This window comes from Balaenoptera acutorostrata, chromosome 6, assembly GCF_949987535.1.
Source record: "Balaenoptera acutorostrata chromosome 6, mBalAcu1.1, whole genome shotgun sequence".
In the NCBI taxonomy this organism is placed as follows: domain Eukaryota; kingdom Metazoa; phylum Chordata; class Mammalia; order Artiodactyla; family Balaenopteridae; genus Balaenoptera; species Balaenoptera acutorostrata.
The window spans coordinates 15,424,184-15,444,068 of NC_080069.1; the positions used below are offsets into that span (position 1 = coordinate 15,424,184).

The window sequence follows — 19,885 nt, forward strand, 5'->3', positions numbered from 1 at the left end:
AGGGGAAACTAAGCAAATCACCATGGAAAACCATGAACTTTCAAAGGTAGACAGAAACAGAAGGAAAAAGAAACAATGAAGAGACAACCAGAAAGCAAAAGATTAAATGGCAGTAGTAAATCCTTACACAGAAGTAGTTACTCTAAATGTAAATAGATTGGGCTCACCAATCAAAAGGCACAGAATGACTGGATGGATCAAAAAAAAAAAAAATGACCCAACTATACAGTGTCTAGAGGAGACTCATTTCATCTCTACAGACACACATAGGCTCAAAGTGGAAGGATAAACTATGATATTCCAAGCAAATAGAAACCAAAAGAAAGCTGGCATAGTTATATCAGACAAAATAGACTTCTAGACAAAAAGGATAACAAGTATCAAAGATGATCCTTGTATAATGACAAAGAGGTCAATACATCAAGGAGATATAACAATTGTAAATGTATATGCTCCCAACACCTGAGCACCGAAATACATTAAGCAAATACTGACAGGTCTTAGGGGAGAAGTCGACAAAAATACAACAGTAGTAAGGGCTTCAGTACCTCGCTATCATCAATGGATAGATTGTCCACACAGAAAATCAACAAGGAAACATTGGAATTGAACCAGGACAAGCAAACTTAACAGACATACACAAAACAAAAACAATCCATCCAACAGCAACCGAATACACATTCTTCTCAAGTGCACATGGAACATTCTCCAGGATAGATCATGTGATAGGACACAAAACAAATGTTAGCAAACTTAAGAAGATTGAAATCATACCAACGATCTTTTCCACAATGGTATGAAACAAAAAATCAGCAACATGAAGAAAGCTGGAAAATCTACAAATATGTGAAAACTAAACAGCATACTTCTCAACAACCAGTGTGTCAAAGAAGAAATCAAAATCAAAAGAGAAATTTAAAAATTACAGTAAGTCCCCTACATATGAACGAGTTCCATTCCGAGAGCATGTTCGTAAGTCCAGTTTGTTCATAAGTCCAATGAAGTTAGCACAGGTACCCAACTAACACAATCAGCTATATAGTACTGTACTGTAATAGGTTTATAATACTTTTCACACAAATAATACATAAAAAACAAACAAAAAATAAAGAACATTTTTAATCTTACAATATAGTACCTTGAAAAGCAGTAGTATGGTACAACAGCTGGCATACAGGGGCTGGCATGGAGTGAACAGGCAAGAAGAGTTACTGACTGGACGAGGGAGAGGAGGTGGGAGATGGTAGAGCTGAAGGATCGTCAGCAGTAGGAGACAGAGGGCAAGCTGCAATTTCACTCACATCTGACATTGATGGCACAGGTTCTGGGCTTGAAATAAAGATACTGTACTACTGTATTCCATACAGTACTGTACAGTAAAGTGCACAAAAGCACAGCTACTTTTAAAGGATGCACACACGTGGCAGTGTATGCCAGACGTGAATTAACTTATGTGATTGGACATGCGAATGCATGCTCGCATCTTTGAAAGTTCACAACTTGAAGGTTTGTAGGTAGGGGACTTACTGTATCTCAAAACAAATGAAAATGGAAATACAACATATCGAATATTGTGGGATGCACCAAAGGCAGTTCTAAGAGGAGAATTTATAGTGATAAATGCATATATTAAGAAATTAGAAAGAGTTCAAACAACCTAACTTTGCACCTTAAGGAACTAGAAAATGAAGACCAAATTAAGCCCGAAGTTAGCAGAAGGAAAGAAATAATAAAGGTTAGAGCAGAAATAAGTGAAACAGAGACCAGAAAAACAATAGAAAGGATTAACGAAACTAAGAGCTGGTTCTTTGAAAAGATAAACAAAATTGACAAACCTTTAGCCAGACTAAGAAAAAAAAAAAAGACTCCAAGTTAGAAATGAAAGAGGAGACATTCCAGGACCAGATGGCTTCACTGGAGAATTCTACCAAGCATTTAAAGAAAACATCAATCCTCCTCAAACTCTTCCAGAAAGGAGCAGGGAACACTCCAAACTCATTCTACAAAGCCAGCATTACCTTGACACCAAAACCACATAAAGATACCACAAGAAAAGAAAACTATAGACGAACATCCTGATAAATACAGCTGCAAAAATTCTCGACAAATCAACAAAATATTAGCAAACCGAATTCAAGAACACCTTAAAAGGATTATACACCATGACCAAGTGGGATTTATCCCTGGGATACAAGGATGATTCAACATATGCAAATCAATACATGTTAATACATCAATAAAATGAAAGATAAAAATCACTTCATCTCAACAGATGCAGAAAAAGCATTTGACAAGATACAGCATCCTTTCATGGTAAAACAAACAAACAAGCAAAAACCCTTAATAAATTGGGTGTAGAAGGAACATACCTCAACATAATAAGGGCCATATATGACAACCTCACAGCTAACATTATACTCAATGGAGAAAAACCAAAAGTATTTCCTCCAAGATCAGGAATAAGACAAAGATGCCCACTCTCATTACTCCTATTCGATATAATATTGGAAGTCCTAGCTACAGCAGTTAGGCAAAGCAAAGAAATACATCTAAATTAGGAAAGAAGTAAAATCGTCACTATTTGCTGATGATATGTTCATATATAAAGAAAATCCTAAAGACTCAGTCAAAAATATTGATTAATTGTTGCATTAATCAACTATTTCAGTAAAGTGGCAGGATGCAAAATCAACATACAGAAATTAGTTGCATTCCTTTATGTCAGTGATGAAACATCTAAAAAAGAAATCTAGAAGATGATCACACTCACAGAAGCACTAAAAATGTAAAATACTTAGGAATAAATTTAACCAAGGAAGTGAAAGATCTGTACAATGAAAACTACAAGACTTTGCTGAAAGAAATCAAAGCCATAAACAAATGGAAAGATGTCCTGTGTTCATGGATCAGAAGAATTGATATTGTTAAAACAGCCATACTACTGAAAGCCGTCTACAGATTGAGTGCAATCCCCATGAAAATACCAAAGACATTCTTCACAGAAATAGAAGAAACAATCCTAAACTTTGTGTGGAACCACAGAGGACCCCAAATAGCCAAAGCAATCCTGAGAAAAAAGAACAAAGCCGATCAGGCATCTGGGTTTCAAACTATACTACAAAGCCATAGTAATAAAAATAGTATGGTGCTGGCACAAAAATAGACATAGCAACCAATGGAACAGTACAGAGCCTGGAATTAAATTCTGGCATATATGGTCAACTAATATTTGACAAGGGAGCCAATAAAGCTCAATGGATAAAAGACAGTCTCTTCAACAGATGATGCTGGGAAAACTGGAGAAACACATGCAGAGCAATGAAATTGGACCCCTGTCTCACAACATTCACAAAAATTAACCCAAAATGGATCAAAGACTTAAACATAAGACTCAATACCATACAACTTCAATAAGAAAGGAGGAAGCTCATCAATTGGTCATGGCAATGTTTTTTTGGATATGATACCAAAAGCACAAACAACAAAAGCAAAAATCAACAAATGGGCTACATCAAACTCAAATTTCTGTACAGCAAAAGAAATAATTAACAAAATGAAAAGACAACCTACAGAATAGGAGAAGCTTTTTGCAAATCATCTATCATGTAAGTGGTTAATATCCAAAATATATAGAGAACTTATACAATTTAATAACAACAACCCAAAAAATCTGATTTAAAAATGGGCAGAAGAACTAAGACATTTTCAAAAGAGGATGTCAAAATGGCCAACAGGCACATGAAAAGATGCTCAACATCACTAATCATCAGGGAAACACAAATCAAAACCACAGTGAGCTATCACCTCACACCTATTAGAATGGCTATCCTTAAGAAGATAAGAGACAACAGGTGCTGGTGAGAATGTGATGAAAAGGGAACCTTATACATTGTTGGTGGGAATGAAAATTTGTCCAACACTATGGAAAACAGTATGGAGGTTCCTCAATAAAATAAGTTCTCAATAAAAATAGGGCTACCATACGATCCAGCAATTTCATTTCTGGGTATATGCCCAAAGGGAATGAAAATAGAATTTTGACAAGATGCATGTACTCCCATGTTTATTGAAGCATTATTCACAATAGCCAAGATACGGAAACAACCCAAAGTTCATCAACAGACGGATAAAAAAAGATGTGGTAGATAAACACAATGGAATCTTATTCAACCATGAGAAAGGAGGAAGGATATCCTGCTATTTTTGACAACATGGATGGACCTTGAGCACATTATGCTGAGCGAGATAAGTCAGAGAAAGACAAGTACTGTATGATATCACTTATTTGTGGAATCTGAAAAAGTCCAACGTGTAAAAAGACAGTAAAATGTTGGTTACTAGGGGATGGGGTCAGGAGATAAGATTGATGGTGTTCAAGGGTAGAAACTTTTAACAGTGGGTAAATAAGCCATAGAGAGTTAATGCACAGCATAGTGAATATAGACAATAATACTGTACTATAATGATGTAATGTGATAATAATATTGCTACAAGGGCAATCATATTACGATATATAAACGTATCAAAGTAACACACTGTACCCCTTAATTTACACAATGTTACATGCCAAATTTATTCAATTAAAAACAAGTTGGACAGGTCTTGAATTGTCGGGCTTTGGAGTTTGGACTTTGCTCTGTGGATCAGCCCAGCAGAGGATAGCATGGGTTGGAGTGGGAGAGTAGCGGCAGGAAAGTCAATTAGATCTCTGTACCAGCTTAAATCAAGACAGTAATGAAAATGAGTGAAGATCTGCTGTAGAAAATGTTGTAAAAACAGAATCAGACTTGGGAACTGAGTGAAAGTGTGAGATAAAAGAATGGAAGGTGAGGGTTCACTTGTCTTTAAAACCTTGTACTTGATAGGTTTAACCTCATAAAAAGTGAAAACTCTGGTATTTCAAAACAACCTATAAATTTCAAAGGAACAGGAGTGCCTAGGGAATTATATTTTCAACCCACGCAAATGGTATGAAACTACAAAATTAAAAGCTGAGAGTTCTTGGAAAACCACTAGGAAAAGGTAATACATCAGTAGAAATGTAGTTTTTCAGATAATGTTTTCACAGCTTATCAGGGAATGAAGTAAATGTTTGCACTGACTGCAATGATCGGGATTATATAGAATGTTTTTAAACTTTACTCTTCTTACAACGTCTCTAGGTGTGTATGCTTGGATTGGCATTAATTTTGTCCTTGGACGATTCGAGCACATTGAAGATGGTAAGTATCGTGTTTCCAACAGATGTATCTAAGTGGAAATTATGGCTTTTCCTATTTCATGCAAAGCATAAAAAAGGAACTGAGTGTTGTGACGCAGCTGGGTGTGTGGGAGCAGAGTGGGAGGTGCTGCTGTGTCACACAGTAAACTTGATCTTAGTGGGGAGGAGCAAGCTGGGTCTGCCTAGACACCCTTGAACCCACCATCAAAGCAGGGTGACTCTTCACAAGATCCCGCTTCTCTGCATTTGTTCCATTCCAGTGGCTGTTTCTTGTTCTTTCCAGATGATGAGGCAGTTGTGGAAGTTAACATCCCTGGTAGCGAAAGCAGCAAAGCCATTCTCCGTAAAAGAACAGCCGGTATTCTCGACATGGGAGGCGTCTCAACCCAGATAGCATACGAAGTCCCCAAAACTGTAAGCTTTGCCTCCTCACAGCAGGTTATTATCTGTACAAATTTCCTTCTGTTTGGTTTGATTTTCATTTAACATGTCTCCATCCATTTTTGTTTTGTTTTCTGAGTCTGAACGCGTCTTTACTGTGCTTGCTGAGGGTACCACCTTCTCAGCCCAGGAGAAAGGAGACAGGAGGAAACCAAGGCAAACCTCCACTAAGCCGTTTGTGTTTGTTCATTGAAGTCAGCTGGTTTGTTTTCTGAACTTACCTAGAATTTTCCTTTGGTGTATATGTCAGCCACACACTTGAGTTTTTGTTTCTGTTTCTGGTCACTTCTTTTCTCAACAGGTATTGTAAAACTTAATATAATAGTATCAGATTTCTTAAGTTATAATTGGGAGAAATACTCTTGTGTGTGGCTCGGACAGCTTTTGATTTTTCTGGAAAGGATAGAGGTTTGTATCCACTGCTTCCACGTTTCTGAACTCATGGTTTACTCTGTCATTTCTGCATATCCCCTTCGGTACTGTAGTTTCCCAGTGGGCTGGGTGGCCTTCTGTAGAGGGTGTCCAGATGCATTCCTGAATTGCTCTATGTCTTTATTACTGTTTCCATTCAGCTCTAGATTAATACCTAGCGGAGTGAGTGGTTAGAAAAGAGTGGAGCTGGACAAGCCCGAGCTGCATCGTCACCCTGCCCTCACTAGTTCTGGGACCTTATGCAAGTCACTTAGCTTTTTTGAGCAAGCCTGTTCAGCTATAAGTGTGACTGCAAGTGCCTCTAACAGAGGGTTAGCATAAGGCTGATTGAGGTAGTGCACATAGTATATCTAATGGCCTGCTGGGCACCTCGTGTCAGCTCAGTAAACATTATTGAAGTATTTATTAAGCTCCTTAGACAATGCTTTGTAAATTCGAGTATTACAATCTGTGTTTCCTGCTTCCCATCCAGACATGCCTCTAGAAACTATTACACTCTTTGTACAAAGTCATGTTTTCCCCTCAAATAAAGTAAGAAACTCATAGAAAAGTAAGTTTGGAAAAAAAATACTGAAAATTCAGGAATAAAAATTTCCCATGGATGCATCATCCAAAAAAATTATTGTTAGCATTTTGGTTTTTTTTTTTTTTTTTTTTTTTTTTTAAAGGATTTTCTTATTTATTTATTTATTTTTATTTATTTTTGGCTGTGTTGGGTCCTCGGTTCGTGCGAGGGCTTTCTCCAGCTGCGGCAAGCGGGGGCCACTCTTCATCGCGGTGCGGGGACCGCTCTTCATCGCGGTGCGCGGGCCTCTCCCTATCGCGGCCCCTCCCGTCACGGGGCACAGGCTCCAGACGCGCAGGCTCAGCAACTGTGGCTCACGGGCCCAGCCGCTCCGCGGCATGTGGGATCCTCCCAGACCAGGGCTCGAACCCGTGTCCCCTGCACTAGCAGGCAGACTCTCAACCACTGCGCCACCAGGGAAGCCCTATTGTTAGCATTTTGGCATATTTCCTTTCATTCTTTTTTATCTGTTTATAGTGTTTAAAAATATGGTTGTTATAATCTTCCTGTTTGTACAGTTTTTGTCCTTTATTTAGCAGTGCATAAGCATATTCCTCCATAAACTTTATTACCATTATTAACTAACCCCTACTTGGAATTGTATATATAGATGACATCCAGTTTTTTCTGTCACAGAATTGCAAAGGACATCTTTGTGTATAGAGACTTTTCAATGTTTAGGATTATTTTCAAAGCACAGGATTCCATAAGTAGATTTACTAGATCAGAGGATATGAAACCAGATTGCTAACGTCCCTTTTCAAAAAGTCATATCAGTATCACAAATGTGCAGCCCATCTGAAATTTCTGAAGTCAGGATTGTCATATTGAATTAGGAGGGAGGCTTAGAAGGACCCTTGGGAAATGCAGATGCAGAAATTTTTGCTCCTTTTTGATGAAAATTTTTGTAGATCCCTCTTTTTAACAGGAGGTAATTGTTTTTGTATTGCTTAAAATACTAAAGTTTGTGATCCTTACGTCTGTAGGAAGAAGTAGCTAAGAACTTATTGGCCGAATTTAACTTGGGATGTGACGTTCACCAAACTGAGCACGTGTACCGCGTCTACGTGGCCACGTTTCTTGGGTTTGGTGGTAATGCTGCTCGACAGAGATATGAGGACAGAATATTTGCCAGCACAGTTCAAAAGAACAGGTAAAGCACCTTCCATCGCTCGGCCGTCACTTTGAAACCACGGTTTGTCCTCACAGAAGACGTATCCAGGCCAAGCAGGGAGACCTCAGTCAGCAGAAGCATATCAGCACGGTTAGCTGTTTATTGCCCCGCCCTCTGAGCTGGAGAAGAAATGAAAGGGCAGCAGCGTCCTGTCTTTGGCCCCAGCTCACCAGCCTCCAAAGAAGGCTCTCGTTCTCTCAGACCCATGGCTCCCCTGCTGGATTAGAGGTTTCACTTTCAGGATATTAAAATACTTTTGAACCCTGGGTGATGCTATTCCAGATTGCAAAGTCCTGCGGAAACTCAGCACCTGGGCCACTCAGGTGTCCTGGAGGCCCCCAGGAAGCGCTGATAGCATTGAGTTACGGGATGTCCTGGCAGTGTCGTGGGAAACCAGCCTGGCAGTTATTTAGTGAATAAGACCGTAGTGAAGGAAATTATTCATGAGAAAGAAATGATCTAGAAGTCAAAGTTAGTGATTTTAAACCTCTTTAGCAGTGAAACTTTTAAAAATGAGTTCATGAAGAATTCTGGTATAGAAAATATGCAAAAACACTTTAACAGTTTAAATTTATTTTATAAGTTTAAGTGTATACCAATTATTTATTTGAAATTAGTCCATAAGAACAGAAAAGCCATATGGATGAATAAAAAATCTGAAATCTGGGGTTTTGTAAAATGTTATTAATTACTGTGCTTTGTTTTATTTTGTTTTGTTTTTGACTGCGCTGGGTCTTTGTTGCTGCACGTGGGCTTTCTCTAGTTGCAGTGAGTGGGGGCTACTCTTCATTGCGGTGCATGGTCTTCTCATTGCGGTGGCTTCTCTTGCTTCAGAGCACGGGCTCTAGGCGCACAGGCTCCGTAGTTGTGGCTTGCGGGCTCCAGAGCGCAGACTCAGCAGTTGTGGCTCACGGGCCCCGTTGCTCTGCAGCACGTGGGATCCTCCCGGACCAGGGCTTGAACCCGCGTCCCCTGCATTGGCAGGCGGACTCCCAACCACTGCGCCACCAGGGAAGCCCCTTTGTTTTGTTTTGACGAAACAATTTTGAGGAGAAAAATCCTGATTCATAGAAATAAATGATAGTGTATTTCCTTGATCCATTTTAATCTTTTTTGTTGTTGAGGTATAGTTGATGTACAATATTATATAAGTTTCAGGTATACAACATAGTGATTCACAATTTTTAAAGGTTATATTCCATTTATAGTTATTATAAAATAATGGCTACAGTTTAATCTTAATAAACCTGTGGAGGCCTGAACTTTAAGAAAGGCCAAGTCAGAGCCATTCAGTACCTCATTTTCCAGAAACTCACACGTGTGAATAGGAGAAGCAATAAAAACTTGTTCTTTGTCTGCTCCAGACGTTAACTCAATAGCGTTAGTTAAGAGAGATTAACTAGTCCCTGTTTCTTTTTAAAAATAGTATGTTATATAGCATACTTTAGTATAATTATTTTTAGTAATAGTCTTAAAATAGAAATATTTTATAAGTGATGTTTAAATAAGAAGTTTGGAGAAACAACTTCTTCTGCAACCCTAATTTTTACTAATTGGTTTTAATGTCAAGAAGGTTATATAATGGACATTGCAGTGGTACTTTTTAATTTAGATGTAGAGCAACTAAAAACTGTAACATGAAGTATACATTTGACTTATCTTGGACTTTTATAATAATTATAAATGTTAGTCATCACTTTTTACATATGTCATGAATTGAGCCTTGAAATGTGTATTTATCCCTTTGCCATTAGTAATGATGATTGATTTTTTAAAATTACTTAAACATTTTCAGTGCATTTTGAGTTGCCCTGATCTTAGGAATAAACAACTTGTCAGTTGAGTGGCAGGTAAAAACTTGACTTAATGTCAGTGACTGAATATCAAATTCAGGCACCTTCCTAATAGTTAAACACCTTTTAGGCCCATGGGATTTCCTGGTATCAGACAGTAACATAACTCCAGCTGTTGTATGCTCTTTTCTACTTCTCAGTTGCTTAATGGTGAGGACACATAGTAGGATGACAGATCTGGACATTTCATCGGCAGGTAGTAAGCATAGGGCATTTCGGTGAACAAGTTAAGATTTCTACAGAACTTCTCAGAGCCTGTAGTACAATAGAAACTTATTTGCTGCAGTTGGGATCAATAGTTGGTTAACTTAAAAATTCAGTTAAAACAGAGAATCATAAAAACAGAATCAACCCCAAGCCTTTTGTTTTAACTTATGTATTCATTTGCCAATCTTTTGCTCTGGACTAAAGGCTTTTCTTACGCTATTTCTTAGGCTATTTCTCTGGCAGGCACTGCACCCACTCATCTTGATGTCATTTTGGCTTTCTTTAAAGGATACCAAGGCCTTAAAGACATCTATGAAGCAATTTGATACCAATTTCGTCTAGATTTTTATTAATTTTTCCCAACTTTTTTTTCTTTTACTCTTGCTAACACCTAATTTGACACTGGTTTTCTAGCGATCTGCCTTTATCATATTTTTCTAAGCCATCTAACCTTAGCTTTCACAGGACCAGCGACTTCTTTTCACAGTCGCATTTCATCTGTATATAATTAAAATCACCAGCACTAGTGGCAGAAACGGGGCTGGGGACAACACAGTGGGTGGTGTTGGGCTGCAGTGAGCAGGAGGCTGGCAGGAGCTTATTAACCGTGGACCCTCAGCAGCCGTGGACACCAGGCTGTGTCACAGGGCACGGAAAGCGCCAGTAATCTGACCAAGTCATAGTTTCACTGGACCCCGTTCAACCGTCTGCTGTACGCACATGTGTATCATGAATCTCCAGGAGGGGCTTGAGTCTGTGTTTTCCCAACTTAATTTTTCCGGAACCCTTTTGTGTTCCATAAGGCAGAGTTTGAGAAACACTGACTTGCAGCCACTTTCTTCTTCACAGTTTTCTGTTGGTCTCATGACGAAGTTTCTCTTTGTCCTGTAGGCTCCTGGGGAAACAGACTGGGCTGACTCCTGATACTCCGTACCTGGACCCCTGCCTACCCCTGGACATTAAAGATGAAATCCAGCAGAATGGACAGACACTGTACCTGCGGGGGACGGGAGACTTTGACCTGTGCCGAGAGACCATCCAGCCTTTCATGAACAAAACGAACGAGACACAGACCTCCCTCAATGGGGTCTACCAGCCCCCGATTCACTTCCAGAACAGTGAATTCTACGGCTTTTCCGAATTCTACTACTGCACTGAGGATGTGCTACGGATGGGGGGAGACTACAGCGCTGCCGCGTTTACGAGAGCTGCGAAGGTAACCACCCAGGAAGCCAGGGTAGATGGCGACGGGCCCAAGTCCAGAGCAGGGCAAGGGGGAGGGCGAAGGCTGTGTGCGGCACCTGGGCAGCCCTGCTCCCTTGGTTGGGCCAGAGGAATAGTCACAGCAGAAGCAGAAAGTCCCCTGTGAGACTGCACTGGCCATCAGTGGCTCCCAGATGACAGTCTTTTATGTGTAAGAGTGTAATTCTGATCTGACAGTTCCTCGCAGCTTCCGACCCTTTGTTTTCAGGACCCCTTTTCTCTTGTTCTCCCTGCCTTCCTGACACTTTCCTAGGCTCTCAGCCTTGGTGATCCCGGACTTCCTCCCTTGGTCCTCTGACCTTCAGGTTCTTGGATGGTCTCATCCGTGTTCGTGGTTTGCTGCTGCCTCTCAGGAGGAAGCTCTGCATCTGCCTGCCCAGCGCCTGCTAGATTTCACGACTCCAGACAAGCCGCCTTTCTCCCCATTCTGTTCTGCTATGTTGTCTCGGTCATGGCATCATTAAACCATCTAGTTCCCCTCCCCCAAACCCAGGAGTTACAGACTTCTCCCTGTCACTCATCCATCCCTCGCTGTACACCCCATAATAGCAGTCATCAAGCATGTTATTGTATGTCATGAATTTTCCCAGAGCCCTGCCCTCCCTACTTTCTGTCGTACCCTCACTGCCGCAGTGCTGGCCTCTCCCTGTCGCCTGCACTATGCAGGAGCCTCCCAGTGGTCCTGCGTCTGGCCCCCCTTCTGGAGTTCATCCTCCGCACCACTCCCAAGTGTTCTGTCTGAAACCCAAGTGCAGCCACCTGCTCTCCTACTGAAAGTCTTCAGTGGCTTTCTCTTGCTTCCAGGATGAATTTTAAACACCTTAGTGTGTCCTTCCCACCCTGTAGCCTCATCTCCCCACCTAGACTTGATACTCTAATCGTATCAGACATCTATTCGTTTCCCTCCCATCTGTACTCCCTCCCATCCTGTCTTCGTCCGTCGTGTTTCCTCTGCCTGACATGCATCCCCACCCGCTCACCCCAGGCTGAGTGCCATTCTCTGTATCCCCTGTTGTGAGTTTCACTGCCTCTGTGAGCCTCAGTTTCTTCATCCTTTAAATAGAGGTTGGAATAGCAGCTATGTCAAGGAGTTGTTTGAAGCATTACATTTAGAAAAGGTGTCAACACAGGATTCAGTAAGTGTTAGCTGTTAATATAAACATTACAAATAACTTCAGGAAAAGGTGGCACCTCTCTCCCTTCTCTTAAAGACAAAACCTTTTGTAATCATCTTTGTGTTCCCAGAACCTTGCACCGTATAGCCACAGACATAGGTTTTCAGTCTGAACTGGCTGAAGGACCGCTTCACTTTTCCAAAAGTCTGTGCCTGTCACATGCAGTCACGCGGGGGAGAAACTTAGCGGCTTTGAAGAGGTCGGTTGTGGGCAGTGAGAGTCTCTTTAACGATAACTTTGGCTGAATTTTAAGACAAAGAACAAGCATTGTCTCAGCTCATCAGTAAGCATTCACAGAGTGTTTGTGTGTCTCGTCCTCATGGGACACAGACACAAGCTTGTGTCTCCTAATTGGAAGGATATGTTTGTTATGAATATGAATTTGGTAAAAACTTTTAAAATGAAAAAAATTTAATAAACCTTTCCTAGTGATTTATTTGGGGTGAAATTTCTTTCAGGATTATTGCGCAACAAAGTGGTCGATCTTGCGGGAACGCTTTGACCGAGGACTGTATGCTTCTCACGCCGACCTCCACAGGCTCAAGTAAGTCGTAGACAGCTGAGCCCAGGGTGTGTTGAAGAAAGTGTGGGTCCAGTCTTGGCCATACCATGGCCCCAATCTACCTTTTCGTCCTCATCAGTCCCTACTCCTCCTCATCTCCTCCAGGCTCCTTTCAGATGGACGGCAAATACTCGTGCTCAAACGTATCTTGCAGTTTTGGGCTCAGTTTTGCTCTTCCTTCCACCTGGAATTCCCCTGTGCATCCTCTCCTCATTGACGTCCTGCCCAGACATCAGAGGTCAGATGCTGTCCCTTCTGAGTCTTCCTCTGTCCACTTAGCTAGGCTCCATCCCTCTCTGCGAGTCTCCAGAGCGCTCATTATGTCCCTCTTGCGGCGTTTATCATACTCTGTTTTTATAGTTATTTGTAGCTTTTTAAAAATCCTCTTTCATTATAAGTCATTTAAGCACATTGGCTATCTTATTATTTATTATGATGTCTTATTACTTGCTTAGCCCAGTGCTTTGCAAAAAGCAACCCTCTGATAGATATTTAAAATCATAGGTTATCAGAGCTGAAAAGGACCCGCCTATCTTGTCATTTTATAAGAAAGAAACTGAGGTCCAGAGAAGGTGGAACTTGCTCAGTATTTATTCAGAACTGAATTGAGTAAGTGATGGAAGGGCTGAGGGGAAAAATCTCCCGCGGCCACGTATTAAATTATGAGGAGGTCAAGCTTCATGAGCAAATTGATTTTAACAGGTGAATGGTGTGGGACAGAGGGCGTAAAGCAAGCACATCAGCTGGAGATGCGTACGGATGGTTTCACCCTCGGAGCGCAGGCCTTGTGAAGCCTGTGCACCCCCGTTGTTCACAGAGGGCAAGGCCGACTCCGCGAACGTGCCTTTGGACCCACCCAGTGACTCAGTCCCACTCACACGTTTGTGCTATTTGTAGGTATCAGTGCTTCAAATCCGCCTGGATGTTTGAGGTGTTCCACAGGGGCTTCTCATTTCCCGTCAACTACAGAAATTTAAAGACAGCTTTGCAAGTTTACGACAAGGAGGTTCAGTGGACCCTCGGAGCAATCCTCTACAGGACCCGCTTTTTACCCTTAAGGTATGGCTGGGCATTTGGTAACGAGAATCCAACAGAAGATGCTTCCCTGCACCCGAGGCATGGTGGGCGGTGGGGGTGGGTGTTTGGGGCGCTGTTAGCGCTGGCCGTGGGCAGAATGGGAGAGTCGGGGAGGTCTGACTTGGTCTCCCCACCGGAGCCTCCTCCTTTCCCAGCCCACCATCCCAGCAGAGGCATCACAAAAGTGCTTATTCTCAACTGCCTGTTCCCTAGCCCCTGCACAGAAGGGTCCATTCCAGGGCCCTTAACCTTTATGGCCTTGGACCCCTTCTCAAAATCTTGTTTTTAATGCATAATGTAAATACATAGGCTATAGAGGAAACCATTGTATTGCAGTACATTTATCAAAATATTACAGAAGACAAATTTGTGATATAGTGATATACGTTCTTCTTTATTAGCACCTTAAATAGCAAGACCTGGCAGCAGAATTCGTACTTCCTGTAAGTTCAGTGTAATGATGCCTGTTGATGATATTTTGAGGCATCTGCAGAACACCACAATGTGATGTAAAAGATCTGTGAGTTTCACTAGGAGCAGAGTCGCTAGTTCTGCTGATCCTGTAGTAGCAATAGTTTCTTTGTCTGCATTCACGTTCAGTGAAGATACTGCGTTACAACCAGAGACTGGTAACATAAGGACGCGCCTTTTTTCCCACTCAAGTTCACAGACTTAGCTGTCAGCTGACCCCCCATAAGAACCCTGGTTCACTAACAAATGAGGTAGTAGCTGTTTTTGTTTTTGTTTTTTTCCCTTCATTTAATTAAGCATCTCCCAGCAGCACATTTAGCTGGGTTAACTGCAAAACTTGTGAGTAGTGGGTGTTACTGATCATAAACATGTGCTTTGATTCCACATTAGCTTCTGTGTATTAGTGAAACACTCACAGTGCTCACTTTCTCTGACTTTTGTTACCCAAATTATAATGCTGGTAACAGCTACAGACTTAAGAATACCCTTTCACACGTTATCGTGTTCATACTTACAACCACCCTCTGCTGGGCCACATTATCCTACATTTTAGAGGAGGGGAAACTGAGTCTGGGAGACTGAGGTTACAGCTTCTGTCTGCAGAGCTGAGTCCCTCCCACCCCACCCTGCGCATCATTACATCACACTTCCCGCCTGCCTAGTTCTCACGTTTGCTCTTGTTCCCGTGTGGGCAGAGACATCCAGCAGGAGACCTTCCGGGCCAGCCACGCGCACTGGCGGGGCTTCTCCTTTGTGTACAACCACTACCTGTTCTCGGGCTGCTTCCTGGTGGTCCTGCTCGCCATCCTCCTCTACCTGCTGCGGCTGCGGCGCATCCACCGGCGGGCCCCGCGCAGCGGCCCGGCCACCGCCGTCTGGCTGGAGGACGGCCTTCCGTCCCAGAAGATCGCCGGTACCTTATGAACCGGAGTTCGAGCCCCAGAAAGACTCTAAAGGAAAAGCCATTTTTGCCTCAGGGTTTCTCCTCTTCATTCTCATTTGTTTTGTTTTTCCTTTCCCTTTTTGTTCCTCGAAACAAAACCAAAATCCACTGTTCTTGAACTCTGCTGTCCTAGAAGCATTGCATTTAGCCGTTCTGTGTCCAGCTTTAAGTTGCGGAATAGGGAAAAGGGAACATCACTTCATTTTTGCTGCATAGGATATCTGCCAAAAATTACTAAGGTTTTTGGTTGTTCTCTAAGGTATATTTGACTTTAAACAGATGCACTTTAATATTGGAGGGAAACGGCAGGCTGTTCTCTGTCAGGGGAGGTGGGACCGAGGGGTGACGCTTTCACAGAACCAGAACACATACCGACTGGACTGATCATCCCCTTTTTCTCTCTGTCTTGAAAGCGCTAACCTAAAGAGGGAGATGTTTAGTTTTATTTATTGTTCAGGGCTGTTGCTGTTTGTTTTCTTTGCAGGTTTAGAAAATCAAAACTGTTTATATCCAAAATAGAGAGGTATAGGCACCAGGAGGTAACAGTTTTTAAAATTGACAGTGAAGAGACCTGAAAAATGTGAAATGATGACCAGAGTGCTGTGTGTGTGTGAGGGTGAGAGTGCGTGTGCGTGTGTGTGTATGAAAACCACTGATGGGAGAGAGGGAGGGAGGGCAGGGCTTTCACTTTTAAAAGCACACACTTCAGAATGCACTGTTTCATTTCATTTAGAAAAATCATTCCCTGTTACCGTTACTTCTTCTGACCACAGGTCGTTACTTTCTTCATACCATCTTTCAGCGGCCTTAGAACACTACGTTTTTGAGTTGGAAAATTCATAGTTCACTGGTTTCGGTGTTGTTAGAACTGGAGCTGGTGCTTGTCGACAGGCACGTCCTTATTTCTCAGTAGTTCGTTTGTGCTTGTTTAATCGTGCTCCGGTTTCTTCCATCTTCAAGCTGGTATCCCCCTGCCCTCGTATTTCAGAGACCTAGCTTGACTGTCGCGGTTGAGGCGGTGCTGGCAGGGCCACTGTAAATCCAAATGAAGAGAAGAACTGAACACAGGAAATCAACTCACATTTTGAAGAAAACAAGTTTGACATTTTACACAAAAACCTAAAAAGGACAGCTGGATTGGCATGTATGAGATTAGTGGTTTTTCACCTATTCGTTTAGTTTAGAAGCTTTCGGAATTCTCATACATAGTTTTTTAGGCGATGTTCTTTGTGTGTGTGTGTGTGTGCACGCGCGCACACACAAGCTGTTTCTTAACTCCAGAACAGCTAAATTCGTCTAGTTGGTAACAAACGTATATTTCGAGAATCATCAGCTACTTTTTAAAAAAATCAGTGATGAGAGAAAGAATTCAGGTTCTGAAGCCCTTATTTAATTTAGAAAAAATTTTTAGATTTTCATCTTGTCTATTAATTACTTAAAAACGTGGCATACAGTATATTGATGACTTAAAATTACAAATTTATGAAAGAAATGCAAATCCTGTGATTCTGCTCTTCAAAGTGAATATTCTAACAATGGAAAAATTATTGGTAGAAAGTTTGCCTCTCAAATATAAAGAAGGTTAGAGGAGCTGTATGGTGGTATAGCATCTGATGTGTAGAGAGACTTGTTTCAGAGAGGATGGAGACAGATGTCTCTCGAAAAATCCAGCTTCTGAAATGCTGGTCTCCAGCTATTTAAATGCTTGGTCCCTCGTAAACACTGTTCCTTTTCAAGACGCAGCCACACACGAGCTGTGTCATGGGTACCCCAGGGGCATAGTGAGCTGGCGTGCTTCTCCTTGACTTCTTAAAGGAGGTTTGCCCTGTGGACTGTGGGTGGCATTAGTGGTGAAGAAGAAGTAAGTTTACATGTTAGCTTTTCTACCGCCAGCCATTTGGAGTAGTAAGGCCCTAACCTGCAGAATGAAAATTTTCCAATGCCTAGAATATGTGATTTGGCCTTTCAAATCAAGGCAAGGATAAGCTAGCATAGGCACAGATCTAAATAGGCCTAAACTAAGACCTCCTAGGATAAATAGCCACTTTTTAAATAAAGGATGCTAACGTGGTCCAGCTCTGTACCATTTGGGGAGCGCAGTACAGACCAGCATGGAGGATCCAAGCCAGAGCATCCATCTGCAAGGACCTAACTCACTCTCCAAAAGAAGTCCCCAAATTAGGGTTCCAAGGCCCAGCGGCCTTGTACTTTGCACAGTTCGGTGCCATGTCCCCTGCCAAAGAACTCCCGGAGCAGGCCTGGCAAACTTGCCCACAGGGAAAATCTAGGAGACCCTTGAGCTAAGAATGGTTTTTCAATTTTTAAAGGGTCATTAAAGAAAAAAAAGTGACGGATACACAACAGAGACTGCATGTGGCCTGTAGAGCCTCAAATATTTACTAAGTGTCCCTTTACAGAAGACATCTGCTGACCCTGCATGGAGAGTCCCGTTCAAGAACAGATATACAGCCCCGTCCTCTTCATTCAGGAAGGTGGTTACCACCCGTGAGCACGAAAAGAGGGGCAAGAGAAGTGACCAAACTTCAATCTCAAAATAGCTGTTTATGCACCAGAATTTTCGCTTATCTTTTCCTCTAGATTCTTTTCAAGATCGATTTTCTAATAAACCAAGTAACATACTTCTCCTTCCCCCTGCCCAAGTTTAAAACGTGCTGTTCAGGAGGGCTCCCAGTGTTGTGCTGAGATGTCTGCAGTCCTGAGGAGGGCTCAGTAGCTTCTCCCCGCCCTGCACCAGGGCTGAGAAGACGGCCAGGAACTTTCTCTCAGCGATGCAGGCGCAGGCTGGGGTGAGAGGCAAGCACCGGAGGGGCTTAGCTCAGGAAGCAAAGAATATCAATTAAGGGCTGGCCAAGAAGGCGGTAAACTCTGAACACTTTTAGCAACAGAAAGCAAGAGAAATTGGACTGGTGGGAACTTGCTAAAAGCCTCGCAAAGAACAGTGTTCTGTGTTAACTCTTGGTGGCAAGACTCCTCCAGTAAAGTCTTCTGTTCCATCGTCAGATCTGTGCTGCTCCTTTCTGAACCTCCAGAGGACGTTCTCGAAGATTTTACAATCCATTTAAAAGTACAAACAGACTGATCTGTACCGATGGTTTCTGCCCATTTTCACCCTAAACTGCTGGCTTTCTGCAGCACTCCCCACCTCAGGGGCTGGGGAGACGCTTGCTCTCCCGTCATCACAGCTGTGCACCCAGGAGGGCAAGCTCTGGATTACCCAGTGTTTAAATTTGAAACTCAGGCCTACATAGGATACTTTCCCTTCTGAGAAACATGCACCACTTAGCAAGAAACTCCAACAGGCAAATGTGTTTTCCAAGCTTTTTAAAAAAATCAGCTTTAGAATTTTGTGTGGTAACGTGCAATGCAGCAAAACTACCTAGGAGTAAATTATTTAGTTATTTATTTCTATTTCAGGGTTTTGTTTTTTATGATTTTTATTGATTTTCCCCTTCCGTAATGAATGATGTGACCAACCAAGGAGAATTCTTTGTTCTGTTACTGAGATTATATTTTGCGTTTAGGAATTATACAAACTAAGGGAGCATCTTTAAATGTTTTTTATTTAAATGATGTTTTCCATTCAAAGAATTAATTGTCTTCGGGAGATGGTTGTGGTGTCTATCACTTTCTATATTTGGCAACCTCACACTGCCACACTCCACACGGATGAGTGTCGAGAATAAAAAGTTCATTCGGTGGCCCACAGACTCTGTGTGAGCTCGCTTTCTTGGGATTTAAAGAGATTTTTCTCTGATGTTTGAATCGTGTTACCTGTTAGAATGCTTAGTTGAACTTGAATCTACATTCAGTCAAATAAATTGTCTGAGTCTGCGCACTCCATGCCTTTGCTGTATCTGGCGTGTGTGTAGTGAAACTCTGCTGTGTGTGGGGCGGAAGGAGGGGTCCAGGCGTCCTGCAGCAGGGAAACCAAGTATCTCACAAGGAGAAATATATACCATGGTGTAATAGCAACCCCTTCATCAACAATAAAGGCCATTCTGAGACTATTGTTTATAAGGTTATCATTTTAAAGTACCCGTTAACTATATATATACGTACAAGGAAAAGAAAAGAAATTATCCAACCTTATGTATTTTGTCTTATAAATAGTAAAATCGTTGCTGCCAGTTTTGCAATTAGATCTAAGCTTAAAGCCGTTGGCTTATTTCTAGAGAAACATGAATCCCGTTGTTCGTGTTGCTAGCAACCGTTAGACGCTGCCCCTCTTCTTCAGCTATTTGAGAATATATAAATAGAGCTTTTCGTGCAGGAGGAAGGGCCTGAGCCATAACCTGAAAATAGATGATAGAGACAGATGGAAAGGGAAGGGGACTGGCTGTTAAGAACAACAAAAATAAAAGCAGGGGAGGTTCGGGGAGGCAGAACCAAATGGGAATGTGGGCGTGTGGTGAGCGCAGGAGCGCGGAGCCCCAGCCTGTGACCACAGGAAGGAAAGAATAATAATGTTAAAAGAAAACCT

The 19,885-nt window shown here is 42.0% G+C and overlaps 1 protein-coding gene across 8 annotated transcripts in view; it reads left to right on the forward strand.

Moving 5' to 3' along the window:
- ENTPD4 (ectonucleoside triphosphate diphosphohydrolase 4) overlaps positions 1-19,409 on the forward strand; it is a 41,551-nt gene extending 22,142 nt beyond the window's left edge. For 7 of the 8 annotated variants that reach the window (XM_057548274.1, XM_057548271.1, XM_057548273.1 and 4 more), the window contains 7 exons: positions 5,163-5,222; positions 5,505-5,659; positions 7,646-7,812; positions 10,785-11,109; positions 12,790-12,875; positions 13,791-13,952; positions 15,137-19,409. In XM_057548274.1, the coding sequence (XP_057404257.1) occupies positions 5,163-5,222; positions 5,505-5,659; positions 7,646-7,812; positions 10,785-11,109; positions 12,790-12,875; positions 13,791-13,952; positions 15,137-15,365 (1,184 nt within the window). In that variant the 3' untranslated portion in view covers positions 15,366-19,409. The remainder of the gene's footprint in view (positions 1-5,162; positions 5,223-5,504; positions 5,660-7,645; positions 7,813-10,784; positions 11,110-12,789; positions 12,876-13,790; positions 13,953-15,136) is intronic. The other variant, XM_057548277.1, reaches the window with a different exon arrangement.
- The last annotated feature ends 476 nt before the right edge of the window (positions 19,410-19,885 follow it).